Source organism: Lycium barbarum, chromosome 5 (genome assembly GCF_019175385.1).
Source record: "Lycium barbarum isolate Lr01 chromosome 5, ASM1917538v2, whole genome shotgun sequence".
Taxonomy (NCBI): Eukaryota; Viridiplantae; Streptophyta; class Magnoliopsida; order Solanales; family Solanaceae; genus Lycium; species Lycium barbarum.
The window spans coordinates 124864341-124886465 of NC_083341.1; the positions used below are offsets into that span (position 1 = coordinate 124864341).

General features: G+C 34.7%; 4 protein-coding genes across 5 annotated transcripts; 1 reads left to right on the forward strand and 3 right to left on the reverse strand.

Annotated features, from left to right (window-relative positions):
* Window positions 1-200: 200 nt before the first annotated feature.
* On the reverse strand, window positions 201-6676 carry LOC132641397 (GCN5-related N-acetyltransferase 5, chloroplastic). Its single transcript, XM_060358377.1, has 3 exons — window positions 5838-6676; window positions 4705-4991; window positions 201-957 (listed from the first exon to the last, which is right to left on the reverse strand). Exons 1-2 carry the CDS (start codon window positions 6467-6469, stop codon window positions 4706-4708), a joined length of 918 nt encoding a protein of 305 aa, XP_060214360.1. The 5' UTR covers window positions 6470-6676; the 3' UTR covers window positions 201-957; window position 4705.
* On the forward strand, window positions 624-4049 carry LOC132641396 (probable serine/threonine-protein kinase PBL28). 2 transcript variants are annotated; one of them, XM_060358375.1, is made up of 7 exons: window positions 624-761; window positions 910-1097; window positions 1251-1449; window positions 1528-1691; window positions 1766-1897; window positions 3187-3309; window positions 3422-4049. In XM_060358375.1, exons 1-7 carry the CDS (start codon window positions 692-694, stop codon window positions 3656-3658), a joined length of 1113 nt encoding a protein of 370 aa, XP_060214358.1. In that variant the 5' UTR covers window positions 624-691; the 3' UTR covers window positions 3659-4049. The 2 variants fall into 2 exon arrangements, with proteins under 2 accessions (XP_060214358.1, XP_060214359.1); XM_060358376.1 differs by having other exon boundaries at window positions 1793-1897.
* Window positions 6677-11359: 4683 nt separating the features above from the next.
* LOC132642690 (protein NRT1/ PTR FAMILY 1.2-like) lies at window positions 11360-15211 on the reverse strand. Its single transcript, XM_060359756.1, has 4 exons — window positions 15022-15211; window positions 14671-14888; window positions 12591-13141; window positions 11360-12384 (listed from the first exon to the last, which is right to left on the reverse strand). The coding sequence occupies exons 1-4, from the start codon at window positions 15089-15091 to the stop codon at window positions 11493-11495; spliced, it is 1731 nt and encodes a 576-aa protein (XP_060215739.1). The 5' UTR covers window positions 15092-15211; the 3' UTR covers window positions 11360-11492.
* A 2003-nt stretch (window positions 15212-17214) lies between these two features.
* LOC132642691 (protein NRT1/ PTR FAMILY 1.2-like) lies at window positions 17215-21772 on the reverse strand. The gene is made up of 4 exons (XM_060359757.1): window positions 21545-21772; window positions 21241-21458; window positions 18481-19031; window positions 17215-18249 (listed from the first exon to the last, which is right to left on the reverse strand). The coding sequence occupies exons 1-4, from the start codon at window positions 21612-21614 to the stop codon at window positions 17364-17366; spliced, it is 1725 nt and encodes a 574-aa protein (XP_060215740.1). The 5' UTR covers window positions 21615-21772; the 3' UTR covers window positions 17215-17363.
* Window positions 21773-22125: the final 353 nt, after the last annotated feature.

Below are 22125 nucleotides of genomic sequence, written 5' to 3' on the forward strand. Positions count from 1 at the left end.
ACCAACACTAAAGAATGGAAATATAGTAAAGTAGCAAATGTTTCACCAGCCGTAAAAATAAGAATGAAAACCATACCAACAACACAAAATATGGATTCATCAATGAAACAGGGAAACCAGAATTTTCAGGGAAAAAGATTATAGAAATCGAAGAAAATGACCACCCAACAAGAGCCATTTGCAATACAAACAGAAAATGATAAAGAAAAAAGAGAATGTTATATTAAATTGCAGCTTCTCTATCATTTTCAAGGCATACCCTCACCTACTTCATTTGAAGGTAAGCAACTTTTTTGCCCAATCTCTTGCTTTTTCTTACCCTTCAAGTGAGAATGAGAAGCCTTAGGTTGTTATGTGATAACAGAGCTTAGAGTGTCAAGTATTTGTCATAAGCTAACTTCTCATTTGCTTTATAAATACTCCAACAGGGTTCTCATACAACTCTATATCCTCCTTCCAATATACTTCAGTATCTATTTTCTCATTCTTCTTCTTTCTCCTTCTTCAGCTGGTTTTGTGTTTCAATACCTACTTATTCTGTAGTATCTGAGTTTGCTTTATTTTTATCATGAATTTCTCCGTGGCTTAGAAATTTGTATCCTTTTCTCCATTAATGTTTACTGTCTTATCAAATGTAATACATCATTGAACCCACAACCAAGCATCTGAATCTATTGAAAGAACAGTTATCATGCCTTTTGGTTTGGTGTCAGCGTGGAACAAACGTCGGAGAAGCAAGTCTGAGGATCAGCTAAATCCTTGTATGTTTCAGCATCGTATCCTTCCTCTTCTTTATATAGCAGCAATATTTCTCATGCTCTTATAATTGCCATGTGCTGCATCATAATAGTTCACAAAGTTGCATATAGCTTCTGCACATTGTAAAATACAAAATATGGTTGTCTTCAGGGATATATAAACCTGTGGAATATTGGCACATCGAAGAACCAAAACCACCTGCAGCAAAGAGACGCCATGGATCATCAGTTTTCACACTCAAAGAAATGGAGGAGGCAACAAATTCTTTTAGTGATGACAATCTACTTGGAAAAGGAGGATTCGGTCGAGTTTATAAGGGCACACTGCGGTCTGGAGAGGTAAGACAAACAAGTTAAAGGAGAAAGAATTTAACATTGAACAGTATTAGCAAATTAGATGATTAAGCCCTCCTGTGTCTCATTTAGTGTAACAAGAGAAACTTGAGAAAGCAGATCGACTAATATAAATTTGATTGTTTTGGCAATTGGAAGATTGTAGCAATCAAGAAAATGGATCTACCTTCATTCAAAGAGGCAGAAGGCGAGCGCGAGTTTCGTGTGGAAGTCGATATTTTGAGCAGACTGGATCATCCTAATCTGGTATCACTAATAGGCTATTGTGCAGACGGGAAGCACAGATTTCTAGTTTATGAGTATATGCACAAGGGGAACCTTCAGGATCATTTAAATGGTTGGTTAATAAGCTGAACTTTCCCTTATTCCAAGACTTATATTTGGATGGTTAACTATGTTTTGATGAAAACTGCAGGGATTGCAGAAGTGAAGATGGATTGGCCCTTAAGGCTAAAGGTAGCTCTTGGGGCAGCAAGAGGACTTGCATATCTCCATTCAAGTTCAGCTGTTGGAATTCCTATAATTCATAGGGACTTTAAATCCACCAATATTCTTTTGAACACTAATTATGACGCAAAGGTACTCCACTATTTCATCCATGTTAATTTTCTTCTGGTTTCTGATGAGAGGAGATCTCTTCATAGAACTAATAGATATTCAAATACTCATCCACTGCACAGATATCAGATTTTGGTCTTGCAAAGTTGATGCCAGAAGGCCAGCAATCATGTGTGACATCTAGGGTACTAGGTACTTTTGGCTATTTTGATCCTGAATACACACTGGTGAGTAGCTTGTATATCAAATCTAAGTCTGAAGTTTCTATAAAGTTGGATATTATATTGTTATTTAGTACTGTTCATTTTCTTCATTACGAAAACCAACAATATGCTGTCTAGCTTTCTGACATTTCCCCTCCCAAAGCTCTCTCTGTGAGCAAAGAAAAAGGAGAAAGAGGAAATAAACAACACAAAGCAATAACACAAGAATGATGGAGAGAGTACGAAACAACAAAAGAAATATCCGATGTGTTAATATGCAAAAGCAAGAAGCAAACTACAAAATGAGAGAAGAATTAGTAATCTGAAAATACTTCTGACTAGGTAGTGGCTGCTGACTTACAATACTTCTGCTAAGCACATTAGGAAACATTACGGAAAAAGGAGTATACTAGAATAAGCTAAGCAGGAAAAGGACTACAGAAGAAATCACATACATAATCCATCTTCCCTTTAAATATCTATAGTGCTCTTTGTTCTTCTAGCTTATTTCACTAAAAATTAAACGTGGCATGCAAAAGAGTTGTCTGAATGTTTTGTCCATTATTCAAGGAGAAAACTTAATGTGGTTTTGTTGTTACCTTGTATCTAAAATTATAAAGCTCCTAATGATGTTTAGCTGACCATATAGTTTTGACACTCAGCTACATAAAGAGAAAAAGCAGTTTCAGGTTGAAAATAGAAGATCTTCAATCGAACTGTCCCTATAAGATGCAAATTTCATGTTTATCAAAACTCAATCCATCAGGAGAACTTTAAACAAATATGTTCCACTCCAATGCCAACAGAACTGCAATGCAAGATTAGCAATCAAGCTTGCGTAAATCCGACTTGAATGCCTCTTTTTATTATTTTATTTAAACTTTAAAGCGAGGGCAATTGCCTTTATCTAAGTTAGTCAACATTTCAAACAATCTAACATTGACATATCAACTATTAAGATTTTTCCTCTATTAAACAATATCTTACTATAATATCTTACTATAATGAAGACATTCTTATTATAGACCCTTGTGGTCCGGCCCTTCCCAGGACCCCGCGCATAGCGGGAACTTAGTGCACCAGGCTGCCCTTTGAATGGCGACATTCTTAGACAGATGTTAACCCCCAATCAAGAAACTAAACTACAGTAAGAGGAGATAATGAATTGATATAATCCTAATTATTTGGCCCTAAAGAAATTTCTTAGCTCATCCTTTATTCTTGTGATATAAATATATTCAATTAATAGAAAAAAAGTTATTCCTCATTAAGCTTTCTTTCAGAAAGACCTTGCTAATACTATTTTTGGACAGACCGGAAAACTCACTCTACAAAGTGATGTTTATGCATTTGGCGTTGTTATGCTGGAGCTTTTAACCGGACGCAGGGCTGTGGACCTCACACTTGGACCAAATGATCAGAATTTAGTACTACAGGTAAGGACCAAAATAATAATCCTACCATCATATAGGAAAATTGTTCAAAAAATTGAAAACTGGTTCGAAGATCTTTTACTATGTGATATCCACTGCTTTGAGGATACTGCAGGTGAGGCATATATTGAATGACAAAAAGAAGCTGCGTAAGGTGATTGACCCTGAGATTAGCCGGAGTTCATACACAATGGAGTCTATCAACATGTTTGCTAACCTAGCATCTCGCTGTGTGAGAGCCGACAGTAGTGAAAGACCCTCAATGGTAGACTGCATCAAAGAACTTCAACTGATCCTCCACACGAATACGAAAGGGATAAGTATGACGATGCATACATTCAGAATGATCTGAGACCGTCAGAGATTGACATTGATGACACAAAACTGATCAATATGCGCCAAGAAGGATTCTTTCAATTCAGAAGTTGCAGTATCAGCTAAAAGTTTCAAATGTACATCCGAAAGAGCAATGAGGAAGGTAGGATGTTGTAAGTTGTCAAAGTAATAAAAGAAGACCCAGATTCAATCAGAAGATGTCAAGTTTTCTTAATAATTTAATAATAGCCTGGACGAGTCTGTGTAAAACAAGGAGGTATTAAAGATTAGGAAGAGAGTATTCTCATGAATGCCTTCTATTAATTTTCTGGCAAGCCTGCTTCTATTCAAACACATTAGTGCAGAGATCTGATTATGTACGCATTTATTTTCCAATTAATAGAATCAATGGTGAGAATTTCTGGTCACATGAACTGAATTTTATCAGAAAATTACTTAAGTTTCCTGTTAAATTAAGTGGTTATGTATAACATTCAGAATGTTTTGTCCTCACATCAGAGAATGAAAACTAAGCCTTCACTTCTGCTTTGCTTTTAAGCAGAGATGTTTAAGTTTGACATATTTCCCCGAAAAGTAAGTCTTTGACAACACAAAATACATGTGCAGAACACTAAAGACAGCTATCACCCCGGTGTAAAAAGAGACATTTTTGCTTAGCATAATGGAAGACTAATAAGTAATGGTTCATTACAAATACAATAGTAAATTTTAATTCAAGTTTCAGCTCCAATTCAGATTATAAAAGGAGAACAAAAGGTTAGATCAAGTTTGATTATGTACATCGACAAGCAAAGCAGAAATCTGAAGACAACTATCACCCTGGTGTTCAAACAGACACGTTTTTGCTTAAGATTATGGAAGATTAAGAAGTAATGGTTATGAGTTCATCACGAATACAATAGTAAAGTTTAATTTAAGTTTCAGCTCCAATTCAGATTATGAAAAGGAAACCAAAAAAGCTAGATCAAGTTTGATTATGTACATTTACAAACAAAGCGGAACGATAGACTACAGATAGAGCCCAAAGAACATAAATTTCATGTAAAGAGATGAAAAAAGTACCTCAAAAGTTGTCTATGTTTACATGCGTATCCACTGAAGAAGTACATTCATCAACATCAAAAGGGATTTCTGAATCTGGAAGAACTTTGCACATCAAGTGCTTGCGTCGCTGCAACGTCAACAAGATAAAAATGTTGTCTGTCTCAACAATGGTATACCCTGCTTTTTTATACATGTTGAGTGGAGCAGTATCAATCATTCGACAGTGCAAGTAAACCTCTCTAGAAGAACTCATTTGAGAAATTAGTTCCTCGCTTGCTTTCAACAGATGCCAACCTATGCCCCTTCTGGAAAATGATAATAACAAATACTGAAACTCAATACTAGTCCAACATCCTTTTACTTTTCCAATAAGAATGACATTATATTCATCAACTTTTCCTATATAAGTATATGGTTTCATTTATTCAGACTTAGTTATACCTCAAAGTATTTTAAAAAGTTACCAAGTATATGTTAAAAGTTCAAAGAGAAAAAGAAAAAAAGAAAACAAAAAAAAAGGGGGGGGAGGGGGGGGGGGGGGGGGGGGGGGAAGGAGATAAATACAGACTGAGAAGGGAAAAGTGTCAAATTCGTCCCTCTACTATACTAAAAGGATCATTTTACCCTCCGTTATACTATTCATAAAAAATACCCCCACCATTACTTAAATGGTTCAAATATACCTCTCCCCGTAAGGCTGTCCAAGGTGGACACCCAATCCTACGTGACACTGACACTTTGATGAAATGAACGCTATGTGGCATGCCACCTCAGCACCCCAACCATTTTAACCCCTCTCCTCCACTTGGTGGGCAAATCTCTTGCGAATCCAAGTCGAATCTTGAATTGCTTCTACACTCTTAAGGCATATATTTAACAAATTAATTACAAACATATATACAGACACACACACAAAAACACATATACACATGCATATCTAAGAAGTCAACCACAACTAGTTAGTTCAAATAGGTAGCCCCAGAGTCAGATTAGGCCTTATACCTTACCTCTTGTCTTTCACAAACCAATTTGATTAATTAACTTTTTCCGTCACCAATATAATAATTGAGATAAGAGAACTGGTAATATATCAGTTCAGAACTACCACAAGAAACAAATTATACTAAGAAAGAAACAGTTAAAAACCAAACCTCCTAAGCAGCTTATCTACTGTCATATTGCAAATATATGGAGAGTTCTTGGGAGGTGTAGGTGTGGGAGGATTAGCATTAGCACCCCTTTTATCAAAACAAACTTCAACAGTTCCAGCCAATTGCAAATCCACATCTTCACCATTTTCTTTATAGAATCCAAGAAGTGTTGCAGCATGTGGCATCATTGTTCTTCTCTCAATCATGTATTGCTTCACTAAATATGCCAAAAATTTCACATAACCTTTAGGCATCAACATTGACTCAGCAAAAGACTCAGCTAATAACCAAACAGTAACATCCATTTCTTCTTCCTTCATCAAACGAATCCACAATGAACCAGATTCCAATTCTTGAAAATACCTGTATTTCTCTAAAGATTGAAGCTTTTCAAGTTCTTGGTTTGTTAGAAATCTACCTGTTTGAAGTGGGGTTTGAGATGAAGATTGGGAAGTTGAAAGTGGGATAATTAGATTGGAAGTGTGTGATTTTGATGAGATGAGAAAAGGGAATGTATATTTTGGGGTAAAGATTGAAACTTTATGTGAATTGAAGTTCATATTATTATGGTGAAAGTGGTGATGGTAAGATTGAGGGTCTAAAGAAAATGATAAAGAAATTGCAGTAGCCATGAAAATGCTTGGTTGAACTGAAAGTTTGGATGTGGTGAAGAGAGTTTGTGTGTCTTAAGATTTGGCTTGAGAAATGGACACTGTGTGATCATTAACTAAGATATATGTGGAAAGTCAAAAAATGGGTGTATTTTTATATTTTTGTAAATTCGTTAGTCTTTTGTAAAGCCTCCAAGAGAGTTAAAATTTGTTTGAATCTGAGTAATGGGGAAGAAGCTAAGGTTTGTCTTCATCTGGTTAAGTTACTTTCATTCTTTGTACCTTTTGAGTTTTGATCCATTTTCTATGTTCACTTTCTTTACTTTTTTTAGTTTTTTTCTCTATTTTTTGGTGAGGGGTTCATATCTTTTTCTGGTTCGGGTATGGTGAAAAAACAAACTATATAAAGATATTAAAATTGTGTTGGGAGGGGTTCATAATTTCATATCTTCTTTTTTTGGTATAGTGAAAAAATATATAAAGATATATTAAAGTCGTTCATAAGTAGGAGTGGAGCCAAAATGGGTTATTTTTGCAGCCATTTTTTTAGACCAAAATGGGTATTTCGTTAGATAACGCATACTCACACTATTCCGGTGCCGAATGAATTGTTGCATTTCGCTACATGTGTAGCGAAATGCAACAAATTAATTTTTTTTTTTTTTTTTTTTTTTTGCATTTCGTTGTGCAATTCACGAAATGCAACAATTTTTTTTTGCAATTCGTGAAACTAATGAAAAAAATTGCTTTTTTTAATTTTTTTTTTTTTGCATTTCGTTGTGCAATTCACGAAATGCAACAATTTTTTTTTTTTTTTTTTTTGCAATTCGTGAAACTAATGAAAAAAATTGTTTTTTTTTTTTTTTTGCATTTCGTTAAATGATCAACGAAATGGGTTTTTTTTTTTTTTTTTTTGCATTTCATGAAATTAATGAAATTTTTTTTTTTTTTTTTTTTGCATTTCGTTGTGCAATTCACGAAATGCAACAATTTTTTTTTTTTTTGCAATTCGTGAAACTAATGAAAAAAATTGGTTTTTTTTTTTTTGCATTTCGTTAATTGATCAACGAAATGGGTTTTTTTTTTTTTTGCATTTCATGAAAATAATGATTTTTTTTTTTTTTTTTTTTTGCATTTCGTTGTGCAATTCACGAAATGCAACAATTTTTTTTTTTTTTTTTGCAATTCGTGAAACTAATGAATTTTTTTTTTTTTTTTTTTGCATTTCGTTATTGATCAACGAAATGGGGGTTTTTTTTTTTTTTGGCATTTCATGAAATTAATGAAAAAAACTGTTTTTTTTTATTTTATTTCGTTCATCTAAAAACGAAATTGGAATATATATATATATATATATATATATATATATATATATATATATTATTTTTTTGCATTTCGTGTATTAAAAAACGAAATAAGATAAAAAAAATTAGTTTTATCCTATATGTTGAGAAAATTAGTGAGCTTTATTTTCAAAAATTGAAACCACATAAGTGAAATTGACATTCACAGCTACATTACTCCGAAATTTTTATGTTGAAGTCTATTGCGCATCATCATATTATAAGTAAAGAAAACTAAAAATTTCCCGCCAATTTGGGGGAAAATTAAAATTGGAAGGGAAAAAAGAGGTTTTCTAGAAAATCGGCCCGGCCAAACCGCCTTACGGCTGTTTGCGCTGCTAGATCTCGGAAAAATATGCAAAATCAATTTATTTTTTTTGCATAAATCGGATATCCGAGCGCAAAGTTATGACTGTTTAAAGTTTCACCAATTTACAACTACTCTTTCACCAATTTACAACTACTCTTTCTCCTATATATGCAAAACAGTCATAACTTTGCGCTCGGATATCCGATTTATGCAAAAAAAATAAATTGATTTTGCATATTTTTCCGAGATCTAGCAGCGCAAACAGCCGTAAGGCGGTTTGGCCGGGCCGATTTTCTAGAAAACCTCTTTTTTCCCTTCCAATTTTAATTTTCCCCCAAATTGGCGGGAAATTTTTAGTTTTCTTTACTTATAATATGATGATGCGCAATAGACTTCAACATAAAAATTTCGGAGTAATGTAGCTGTGAATGTCAATTTCACTTATGTGGTTTCAATTTTTGAAAATAAAGCTCACTAATTTTCTCAACATATAGGATAAAACTAATTTTTTTTATCTTATTTATATATATTATCCTATTTCGTTGATCTACCAACGAAATGCAAAATATATATATATATATATATATATATATATATATATATATATATATATATATATATATATATTCCAATTTCGTTTTTAGATGAACGAAATAAAATAAAAAAAAATAGTTTTTTTCATTAATTTCATGAAATGCAAAAAAAAAAAAAAAAAAAAAACCCATTTCGTTGATCAATTAACGAAATGCAAAAAAAAAAAACAATTTTTTTCATTAGTTTCACGAATTGCAAAAAAGGAAAAAAAATGTTGCATTTCGTGAATTGCACAACGAAATGCAAAAAAAAAAAAAAAAAAAAAATTCATCATGAAATGCAAAAAAAAAAAAAAAAAAAAACAATTTTTTTCATTAGTTTCACGAATTGCAAAAAAAAAAAAATGTTGCATTTCGTGAATTGCACAACGAAATGCAAAAAAAAATAAATTAAAAAAAGCAATTTTTTTCATTAGTTTCACGAATTGCAAAAAAAAATAAAAAAAAAAATTGTTGCATTTCGTGAATTGCACAACGAAATGCAAAAATAAAAATAAAAAATGAATTTGTTGCATTTCGCTACACATGTAGCGAAATGCAACAATTCATTCGGCACCGGAACAGTGTGAGTGTGGGTATTTCGTTGGTTATCCAACGAAATACCCATTTTGGTCTAAAAAAAAAAGCATACTATTTTGGCCTAATAGCTGCAAAAATAACCCATTTTGGCTCCGGTAGCATGGTTTAAGTCCATTTGAAAAACAAAATTCTATGTTGTAAAAACATTATTCCAAAGTGCATACATCAACATATCCAGTGTAATCCCAGAGTGCATGTATGAGCTAAAATGTGGATATTATGACAAACTAAGACACTCTAACTTTTGGGTATTTTAGAGAAATGCTAATTTTGGGGTCAATCTATTAAGAATAAAATTACATGTTTGGCTCTATATTCTTTATCCATTCTTCTCATTTGAACTAGGGTTGGGCATAAATACCGAAAACCGAAAAACCGAACCGAACCGAACCGAACCGAAACTTCAACAAACCGAACCGAACCGAACTAGTTTGGTTCGGTGTTTGGTGTCCACCGTAAAAAAACTGAAACCGAAATAGCCGAACCGAAGTTTGATAAAACCGAACGCGCACCGAAATTTAATACATTACCCAAAAAAATTAAAATAGTCCAGACCCATTAAGTTTAAAGCAAAAAAAACCCAATTGTAATAAGTCATCTTTTGCGTTTGTATCCCTAATTTTTCACTTCAATTGAGAAAATCAAATATCCTTAACAAAGAAAGGTAACTAGGATGTGTCTTTAGGACTAATGTATGTCCTTTATGTGTTTTCTTAATTATTCTTACGGTATGTATATAACACCTAGTAATCCTATATCATGATTATAGTTTTCTGTTCTTGTGTATCCTGTTTGTTTGATTTTGATTTCAATTTATCAGTTTTATGTTTTATTGCTTTTGAGAATATGAATTAGTGTCAATGGAATCGCTTCTAATATTATATCAAAAAAACCGAATTGAAAAAATCGAAACCGAACCGAACCGAACTTTAAAAAACCGAAACCGAAAGAACCGAACCGAACTAGTTTGATTCGGTGTTCGGTGTCCACCTTAAAAAACCGAACCCGAAATAGCCAAACCGAAGTTTGATAAAACCGAACCGAAAAACCGAACGCCCACCCCTAATTTGAACACTAAAATCGTAATTAAATGTTAATTTAATAGAAAAACACAAACGTTATATCAAATTCTTGATTTAATAAGTTAAATTTATAAAATGCATAAAAACTACTATATAAATAATGTGGCGATGATTGAATCCGATACTTAAAATGTGTTAAATAGAATCTGCATTGCATGATGATTATAACAGAGAAGTATGTTTTCCAAGAAACTTATACTATTAAAATAAGATGTTACTCTTATTAGAATTTCAATAGAGATTCAGTCAACTGAATAGATGAGTCATATGCATCAAATAACAACAATTGGGAAAAGAAACTTCTCATGAGAAGTCTCCAACTAAAACTGTGTTAAGCAATTATCACAAGTCTACATAGATTTGTTTGTCTATCCCACGACACTTTTTGCTCCTTATTAAGCATTTCGAATTACTATACTTGTTTTGCATCAGAAATCTGCACGGATTTCAAGTCCTCAGATAAAGTTATTTCTATTTTTTTTTTAGATTTAGACTAGTTGTAATGAGTCGGACAAAATCCATTGTGTGTAAGTAGACTATATATGTGTGTGTGAGAGAGAGTCAATGAAGTTGAAAAATAAAGTATGACATGATTGATAAATGTGACATCAAATCTTTTTTTGGGGAATAGTTTCTTTAGAGGGTAGTTGGGGGAGACCCTTACAATAGTAAAGAAGGAGAGTATAAGGGAAGGGAAAAAAAGAAGAGCAACAATCCATCTATTTGTTAGGAAAATGGATAAAGTAAGAGGAATCACCATCCCTAAATAATACAGGCATATTCTTTTTTATTGTTGTTTTAATGGCACTTTTGCTTCATTAAATAACTCTAATAAGGTTTTTATTTTGTCATTCTCATCACCATTTTTCAAGTTACTCTAGAAGAAAGGGGTTCCCAAATTATATCTTTAAGAATTTGAAGGATAAAGAGGCAACTTACTTCACACTGATACCATTTCCTCCAGCCTCCAATTGGCAAAAACAATGTGTTAAAACTAAGGAATCCAAAACATATGTTCACATTTCTGTCAGCGAAAATTCATAAAACACATTAAGAAATGTAGAGGTCTAAACATATACAAACACCTAATTAGCTAACATAGTAGTATATTATTCAGCAATACAGTGCAACATATCATCAAGATTCAGGTAAAAGCCTGTAATCACATTGTTTCTCTTCTGTTTCAAGAGATAACCTACTGCTCCCATCATTTTCATAAAACCGACAGACGACCAGAAAATAGAAGAAGTTGAGCAAACTCAAAAAAGTAAGTAACCAGAAATAGAAATCCAGGTCACCCCGATTAATATTGCTCGAAAGCCAGCTCATTTTACCTCCAGTTGATGAAAGCCAATCCACCCCCCTCACCAGAACACTTCCAATCAAACCTGACACAGCATTCCCAAGAGAATACATAGCTGATGCCATGCTGGACATGCTTTTGGGTAAAAGAGAGTAGAAAAACTCAATTTGTCCAACTACATGGGCAGCCTCAGCCACTCCGAGTAACGCATACTGTGGCACAAACCACATAGCAGACATGTTCACTAAAGCACTTGGATCATCCTCATGCCCTTCCTCTATTGCCCTTTGTCGTCTTATGCTTTCTGTTATTGCTGACAATGCCATAGACATACAGGAGACTATTAGGCCAATCCCCATTCGGATTACAGGAGTTAGCCCTCTTGGCTGTCCAGTATATTTTGATAGCAAAGGGACCAAAAGACGATCATAGAAGATAATCCAGACTGTTAAAGCAATAACCAGGAACACACTGAACGATGCTGCTGGTACTTTGAGTCGAGGGAAGATATGTCTATCCATCGTCCTTGTTTGAAGTACAGAAAATGAGAACTGATTCATGGCCACAAAGATCATAAAACCAGTGGACCACATGGGAAGTACTCTAAAAAGAGCCTTCAGTGATTCAACTTGTCCCAAACTGCAGAGATTCCATGGATTTGAAGCTGATCCATCAGGATTCAAATCTCTTTGAGGATCTTGAATCATACAAGCTCTGTTTAGGCACCTGTAACGTATAGTAATATCTTACGCTAATGAACTGAAATATATTATATAGCACTGGAAAAGGTGAAAGAGTAGCGACAAGAACTTGTAGCTACAGTTCTGTGATTAACAGATCATAAACTTTCAAATCATATCAGATTGTTTTACTCAAAGTGCATGTCATATTGACAATCTCAGTGCCATTGAAGAAAAGATGGAGGCACTGACCTGAAGTCATTCGATGGTGCCAAGAGCTCTGATTCGAGTGGCCAATGATAATAGTTATCACAATCAGTTGATGGAAGGCTGGTCTTTCTTTTCCTAAAAGCTGCTACAACTACTTGAAGCAATCCTAGGAGCAAGCTTTCTTTAGCTTTCACTTTGGTATAAAGAGGAGACCCCATTAGGAGCATTGAGACAGACAGAAACATGAGGATAACAGGGATACCAAATCCAACTTGCCAACCATAACGATCTTGTATATAAACGATTATGCTGACTGCAAGAATGGTTGAAATCCCTGTGCTAGCATAGTACCAGTTGAAATAGCTATCAATAAGCCTCTGGTTCTCAGGGTTCTCTTTTTTGTCCAATTGATCGGCACCAAATATTATAGAACAAGGTCTAACAAAACCAGTTCCAAGGGACATAAATCCAAAAGATGAAAAAAGAACAGCAAGCTGGAGTGCTGTCGTTCCATTACAAGCATGTTGGAACTGATAGCAAAGTGAAGATTTGAGTTGTGGAATCATGGCAGTGAGCCAAAGAATAATCATTCCCTGTTGCAGAAGAATGTTAAAACTCAATTATCTTTAACATTATCTTCCCTTTTATTAGTCAAGCACCAAGGTAATTGAGTTTTATGAGAACTCAAGCAGCAGTTACTCACAGCAGAAAGCTAAGGATACAATGCATTAGAATGTTGAAGAGATGAACTTAGAAGCAAATCACATTACCTTGAATGCTAACTGAATGATTATACCAATGCAGATTTAGTTTAGCAAAGAGAAGAAACTGGACTGAGATATTTGTTTCTCCTACAATGACAAACTTTCTGCTAGATGGGTGGAGCAAAGTATTGACACCACTCGAGATCAAATCTCGGCTCCAACACAATTTTTTTCGCCTATATACTTGTATTTTCGCCACTGTTATGCTATTAGTGACCGGTCCGACACGGTATTATCCCTTAGTCGTCATTAAAAATTTTGTCGCCGTGTATGTTAAGATAATGGTGCCCCCGCTGTCTTAAAATCCCGGGTCCGTCTCTGTCTGCAAGGTCTCCTTCGAATGGTATGATGGGATTACTAGCATAACAAACTTGAACACCCAACCATGCTACTTTAAAACAGAATCTTTAACACCAATTAAACTTCACTGCTTTCCCCTTTAGAGTCAAATCATGAGTATGCTCCATATAATCCTCTGTCTCATTACTATTAACATCATTTTGGTAAGTGTTTGATCATTAACTACGCAACAAACTGCAGATTTCAACTAACTTCGACTATTTCAGAAGTTTCATGCTTAAAATAAGGCTTCATGTTTTGAACTATGTCAAGAACACTAAATCAAGAAGCTGATAATTTGAAGAAAACAGTAAGCAATGAATTGGTTAGTACTTGCAAAGAACTCTCGATGGTATGTACTCTTGCAGCTCTTAGACTGGGCATCTAAGGGGAAAAAGTTATTTTTCTGACTCTTTGACTTGTGCATAGTTTCATTTTGATTTTACCTACACTCAAGATGCTAACTATTATGACAAATTCTCGATTCTCGAACTATCAACATTTGACATTCACAAAGAATTTAATAAGAGAAGACAGGGCCTCACTCTGAATATCTCTTAAGGCATGAATTCATCACTTTCACCTAAGAAGATGCTAATTCGTTTACCTTACAGATTTCCAGTACCATGCAATCACATGATCTTAACGCACATGTTAATTTCTCATATGGTCACTAAGCTTTACTCACTAAAGTCATCAAACTATTTTTTTTTTTTAACCCACTCTAACATAAGTCACAAAACTATTTTTTGTCACGTTAAAATATAAATTGCTGAAGGCGAGCCTGGCCTAACTGGTAAAGTTGTGCTCTTGTGAGTAGGAGGTCACGTGTTCGAGCCATGAAAGCAGCCTCTTGCAGAAATTCTAGTTAAGGCTAAGTACGATAGATCCTTGTGGTCCAGCCTTTTCTTGGACTCACGCATAACAAGAGCTAAGTGCACCGCGCTGCCCTTTTTTAAAAAATATAAATTGCTCAGAAAGTACTTTAAAAGAGTTGCAAGATTGGGGATGCAACTCACAATAAGGGTGGAGATGGATCCAAAGGCAACAGCCCTAAACCTTCCCAAGTAAGAATCAGAAACAAAGGCCCCAACAATGGCCAACCCATTTGAAAGTGCAGACCATATTCCAACAATGATAGCTCCTGTGGCAGCACTCATATGATAAAATGTCATCAAGTAGATTATCATGTTTGGTTGTAAACCATAACTTGCCACCCTCTCAAATGATTCATTCACTGGAAGAAAAAACAATTTTAAAAAAAAAAATTAATAATGCATGCAAACAATTTAAAGAAAATAAAATGATTAGTAATGCATGCAAACAATTTAAAGAAAATAAAAGAGCAAAAAATGAAAGAGAAGTAGTACCAATGATGAAAGGCATAGTTCTAAGACCACCCTTTCTTGGGTTCTCTTCAACTTCTGTTTTGGTGCCCATTTCGCTTCAACCTTTTTTTTTTTTTTTTTCTTCTTCTTCAGTTCACCCTTTGGCTTAATATAACCAAAAAGAATGAGAGAAGAAAAGTAGAAACATAGGTGAAGTGACCCACGCTATCACTATTCCTCGCCATAAATTCGATGCTTCCAAAATACATGTCGTATTCAGACTTCTCTCTAAATCACTAAAAGCAAAGTTGTGATGAATTTAAGGGCCGTTTGGTAGCTGGTTAGAGTTACGTAAGTACTAGTAATACAATGATTTGTTATGAAGGAATTTATATATTACTTTATACTGAAATTAGTCAATTCAGGTATTAGTTATTCCATCATTTATCGTGCATAAACTTATATATGTATTTTTTATGCAGGTTTCTAAATTATAAATCAAACACAGTATTAATTTTATATGAATTACTTACTTCGTAACCAACTACCAAATGCGGTATTATTTATGCAGGTTTAGTACCTGCATAACTCACCTTCAAATTAAACCAGCTATCAAACGCCCTCTTAGTATTGCCTTATCTTGTTTGGTTATTAATCCTGAGATAAATTATATCAGGATTTTGAACTAATAATGAGATAATTTATTCGTGCCATGGTGGAATAAAAGTACTGAAATAAGTTATTTCTGGATAAAACAATGAAAATGACAAAAATACCGTTCCTCAAACCCTTTTCCCACAAAATAAGATGGAAGGAAATTTTATAAACAAACATCTTTCTTCTTAGAGATTATACAATGCATGTTAATAAAAAATAATACTAAAATAACTAATCCCAGCATAATTTGTCTTCAAACCGTAACACCCCTAATGAAATAAGGTTCACGAATTGTTTGTAATTACACTGTAATTACGTTATAACACACAAATAGATCTTCGTAATTATTAGGTTGTGAAATTACGAACCTAGTAATTACACCAATTCCAATTACCAGATGGCTTTCCAAACAGACCCTTAAGGTTGTTGGTTTGAGTGCCAACTGTTGTCGTTCTTGCCTTTTTAAGACAAAAATTAACTCTGACACTGTAATGTCAACTCAATATCACCACAAGGAACAAACTCATTTACTCAACTAGCTATAGAAAATGACAATGCGACAGGATATAGTGGCAGAGTGGGGGCTAAGTATTTGCTTTTCTGTTATCTTTACATGGAAATAGGTGTTTTTACATGAACAGTGTTACCTTCTTTTGCATTTGCCTTGTTCATTTTTGTTCTTAAATTAGATTTTTCAATACTTAAATTCTTAACTTATTGACCTCAGTTTGAGCTTTATAGATGTAGATCTTTATGATAAATTTTCCACTTGCATCATTATTCACACTTCTTTATTGGAAAGTCTTCAAATAACATCCAGCAACTTTAATGTAGAAAAAACAGTTTTCCAGTTGTAAGAGTGACTAAATAGTACTGTGAGAAATTTTAGTTACTCTAATGACTAAAAAAGATAAGATTCAGTTATTTTATATCTTTAATGGGACAAAATAGACTTGTGATTTTACTGTTATGTATAGGGAATACAGTTCAGGACCATAGCCAAAATTCACTCCGCTAATACATAAAGTAGATAAATGAATATAAAAGGAAAAGGCAAGAATCCATCTACTAGGACACTACTAAAAAATCAAGTATTTTTCCATTGAAATTTCTCAAAAATGTCAGTGGTTATTCCCACAGATATTTTGATTGAATCAGTGAAAGAAAAAATAGCAGTGTTTTCACATGAAAAAATTAGAAAGTTTCCCAGCGTTTTAGTGGGAACCTATTTTCCACCGTGTGTTTTCCCAGTGAAATGAGGTGGGAAAATTATGTTTTATAGCACAAACTTTTCACTGAATGTCGGTGGTAAAAACCTCTATTTGTAGTAGTGGGAAAATTGATCATGACAGGAAATTACCGTGCCAAAATAATATAGGCATATCCTTATGTATTGTAGTTTTACAGAACTTCTGATGCATAAATTACTCCAGTAAGATGATTTTCACTTTGCCCCTCTCATCACCATAAATTGAAGTTACTCTCTAGAAGAAAACAGTTAAATTAGATCTTTAAGATTTTGAAGGATGAAGCTCTGAAAATTGAATCAAAAAGATTCGCCCCTATAGGCTACTTTGACACACTGATACCATTTCGTTAAGCTTCCATTTGACAAAAGAAAATGTGTTAGAACAAAGGAATCCATGCATGTTTACATTTTTGTCAACATATAAAACACTTCATAAGCTAACTTAGTAGATCATTCAACAAGGCAGTACAATATATCATCAAGATTCAGGTAAAAGCCTGTAATCACATTGTTTTTCTTCTGCCTCATGAGATAACCTACTGCTCCCATCATAAAACCGGCACACGGCCAGGAAATAGAAGAAGTTGAGCAAACTCAAACAAGTAAGTAGCCAGTAATAGTAATCCAGGTGGCCCTTATTAATGTTGCTCGAAAGCCAGCTCGTTTTACCTCTGGTTGATGAAAGCCAATCCACCCCGCTCACCAGAACACTTGCAGCCAAACACGACACAGCAGTCCCAGTTGTTGACATAGCCGATGCAATGCTGGACATGCTGTTGGGTAACAGAGAATAGAAGAACTCAATCTGTCCAACTGAATGTGCTGCCTCAGCCAGCCCTAGTAGTGCATATTGTGGCACGAACCACATAGCAGACATGTTCACTATAGCACTTGGGTTGTCCTCATGACCTTCCTCTATTGCCCTTTGTCGTCTTATGCTTTCTGTTATTGCTGACAATGCCATAGACACACAGGAGACTATTAAGCCAATTCCCATTCGGACAATAGGACTAAGCCCTCTTGGCCGTCCAGTATAGTTTGATAGCAAAGGGACCAAAACACGATCATAGAAGATAATCCAGATTGTTAAAGCAATAACCAGGAAAACACTGAATGATGCTGCTGGTACTTCGACTCGAGGGAAGATATGTCTATCCATGGTCCTTGTTTGAAGTACGGAAAATGGGAATTGACGCGTCATCACAAAGATCACAATACCAGTGGACCACATTGGAAGTACTCTAAGAAGAGCCTTCAATGATTCCACCTGTTCCACACTACAAAGACTCCACGGATTTGAAGCTGATCCATCTGGATTTAAATCACGTTGAGGATCTTGAATCAGGCAAGCTCTATTTAAACACCTATAACATACACTGAAATTTTACGCCAATGAACTGTGATATCATTTAGCACAGGAAAAGGTGAAAGAGTTGTCACAAAAAATTATAGTGACAGTTCTATGATCAACACAATCATAAAGCTTCTTGAACTCATATTTGATTGTTTTACACAAATTGCATCTGCGCATGACATATTCGAGGAATACTGACAACCGCAGTGCCATTGAGGAAAAGATGGAAGCATGCACTGACCTGAAGTCATTTGACGGTGCCATGAGCTCTGATTCATGTGGCTGATAATAGCAGTCATCAATATATATCAATGGAATATTGGTAAATCTTTTCCTAAAAGCTGCTACAACTGCTTGAACCAATCCTATGAACAAGCTTTCATTAGCTTCCACTTTGACATAAAGGGGAGAACCGATTAGGAACATCAAGACAGAGAAAAACATGAGGATAACAGGGATGCCAAAGCCGACTTGCCAACCATAACGATCTTGAATATAAATGATAACGGTAACTGCAAAAATAGTTGAAATCCCTATGCTAGCATAGTACCAGTTGAAATAGCTATCAATAAGCCTCTGGTTCTCAGGGTTCTCTCTTTTTTTCAATTGATCGGCACCAAATATTATTGAACAAGGTCTAACAAAACCAGCTCCAAGGGACATAAACCCAAAACATGAAAATAGAACGGCAAGTTGGAATGCTGTTGGTCCATTACAAACATGTCGGAACTGAGAGCAGGGTGAAGATGTGAGTTGCGGAATCATGGCAGTGAGCCAAAGAATAATCATTCCCTGTTGAAAAGGAATGTTAAGCTCTCTTGAAATGTACTAGAAAGAGAACGAAGAGATGCTCATAGTCAAGCACCAACGTAATTGAATTTATGAGGATTCGTACAACTGGTAGTCGCAACAGAAAACAAAGGATATCTACAATGCACAAGAAATTGCAGAATAAACTTAGGAACAAATGACATCATCTTGAATGTTGACTGATTAATAATGATTATTGCAGTTTAACGAACTAGATGGACTGCAACTTAGAGATAGATACTCGTTTCCCCAAACTTGCTGCTAGATGGATGGAGCAAAGTGTTACAAATACAGATACAGGAATGAAAATGCTGACCAAGGAATCTTTATTTGTTTGTCAAGGGGAAACCAGATCCTATGTAGCAACCAATGATAGAGAAAACTACAATTTAATACGATGGTACTAGACAAGTCTTTTTTTCTAATGAGCATAAGCAGGAAATGACAAAAATATTTAGAATGTGCAACATTTACTTGGAACTAGGGGTCAAGTCCTGAAATGAAGACAGTTATTAGATGTTCGAAAGTGCACATGGTCAGGTAACAGTTTGTCAAAGTGACATAACTTAGAAAGCAACAGTTAGAAGAACTTCAAATGGCAAACATAAGAGAAATAGTAAGCAGGGACCATTGGCTAGTACTTGGAAAGAAATCCTGATGGTCTTTACTCTTAGAAGCTAGCTGGAATCTAAGGGGGGAAAAGCATTTTTGTACTTCTTTCGCTTGTGCATAATGTCATTTTGATTCTACCTACTTCCAGTAGGATCCCTGCTATGACAAATTTTCTAACTGTCAACATTTGACTTCACAAAGAGCTTTCTTAGGGAAAGGACTCAATCTAAATATCTTTAAGACATGAATCCGTCTCTTTCGCCTAGAAGGTGCTAATTCACTTACCATTGCAGATGGGCTGCTTCGTACCTTCAGTGAAGGGTGGTCAGTTGACCACTTCCTCATAGAAATACAGTGTATGTCCGTCAAATATTATTTTTATACGTATATATTGAATCTTGAACACCCTTAGTGAAATTCCTCGCTTCGCACCAATTTTTGTGATACTCAAACCAACTACACTCTCCGTCCCAATTAAGTGTTTTACTTTCCTTTTTTGTCTGTCTCAAAAAGAGTGCCTCTTTCTATATTTAGTAAGTTGACAATTCAAACATCCTAGATGGCAAGCTATGTTGCTCGGACTCAGGTGCGGGTGTCGGATACAGGTAGAGGTCGGATTCGTCATGATTTAAATTTTAAGATTCGTGGATACGGATACGGGTGCGAGGATTCAGTAAAAATTAATTCAAAATACTAAAATAGAGTTATAAACCCTAACTTATAAGATATTATGTGGAAATTGGAAAACTTGAGGAGAAAATATTGATTAAGAGGAGAATCTTGGAAGGAGATAAAGGAAAAGGAGTGATATAGAAATTTCTATATACAAGATATCCCATTTTCTTCAATTTCACCCTAGCTTTTGTTTTGATTACATAAATCATTGGACCTGTATTTCTCCCTTGATTTTGGTCAAAGTATCCAAAATTGGTTGACCGGATCGGGTATGGATCCCACACCCTTGTCGTGTCGACACGGGTGCGGCACCGAAAGTGAAGAGTCCGAACAACATAGATGACAAGTTTTCAAAGGACATTTTCGTATATTATAAACATCTTTAATTTACGACCACAAAATTCAAAAGTGTCTCTTTATTTCTTAAACCTCATGCCTAGTCAAACTAAGACTCCGCCTCTGCTAAATAGAACAATTGAAGCAAAACATATACTACTAAAATAAATCTTGAACACCCTTAACGGCATTCCTGGCTTTGCATTGTTACGTGAAACTCAAATCAACTACTAACTAGAACATCTGTAGCAAAACGTATATGTTAATTCTTGAACACCCTTAGCGAAATTCCTGGCTTCGCACCATTGTTAGGTGAAGCTCAAACCAACTACTGCTAAATAGAACAACTGAAACAAAATGTATATATTAAATCTTGAACACTCTTAGCGAAATTCCTGATTTTGCCACTGCAATGGTGTTTCGCGGAACTCAAACCAACTACTAACTAGACCAACTGAAGCTAACAATGAAATCCAGATCAATTTACACTGGTGAACAATTTAGTATATATCCCAAACAAATCATAGTATTGAAATTATGAAATGGCAGGATTTAACATGCAACTTACCATAAGGGTGGATATGGATCCAATGGAAACAACCCTGAACCGACCCAAATAAGAATCAGCAAAAAATGCCCCTACAATAGCCAGCCCATTTGAAAGTGCATTCCATATTCCAAGAATGCTAGCTCCAGTGGCAGCACTCATTTGATAAAATGTCATCAAATATATTATCATGTTGGGCTGTAAACCGAAACTTCCCACCTTCTCAAATGATTCATTCACTGGAAGAAAAAGAAAAAAAAATAGTTAGTAATGTATGCAAACAATTTAAAGAAAATAATAGAAAAACATGAAAAAGAAGTAGTACCAATTATGAAAGGCATGGTTTTCAGACCACCCTTTCTTGATTTCTCTTCAAGTTCTGTTTCTGTCACCATTTTTACTAACACACTGTTTGTTTCTTCTTCAGTTCACTTTTTGACTTAATATGAACAAAAAGAAAGGGAAAGAGTATATATAAATGTTAACCCCATGTTACCTTAATTCTCTCGCATTAAATTCGATACTTCCAAAATCTAATAAGTTATTCAGTAAATTAATGTGCTACTCTACTATTAGCTCAGTTGTTGACTTCTATTCTACATTGATAATCGTTCGTTTCAAATTTAATATATTTTCTATAGTTACTGCTGAAATAATATACATTATTAATTGCTTACACCCTTACACTTCTCTTAAATTAGTAATTGCAAAATTGTGAGATTCGTAATTAGGAAGGAAAATTATACAATTAGCTGAGACGGAGCTAGAATTTTAAGTTACGTGTTTTAGATTCAACCAAAAGAAAGTTACTATGTTCTTGATAAATTATTCGAATTTAATACTATATACGCCAAAGCTATTGAATTCTGCTAACCCATAGGGAAGGCTAGCTCCGCTCCTAAGGCA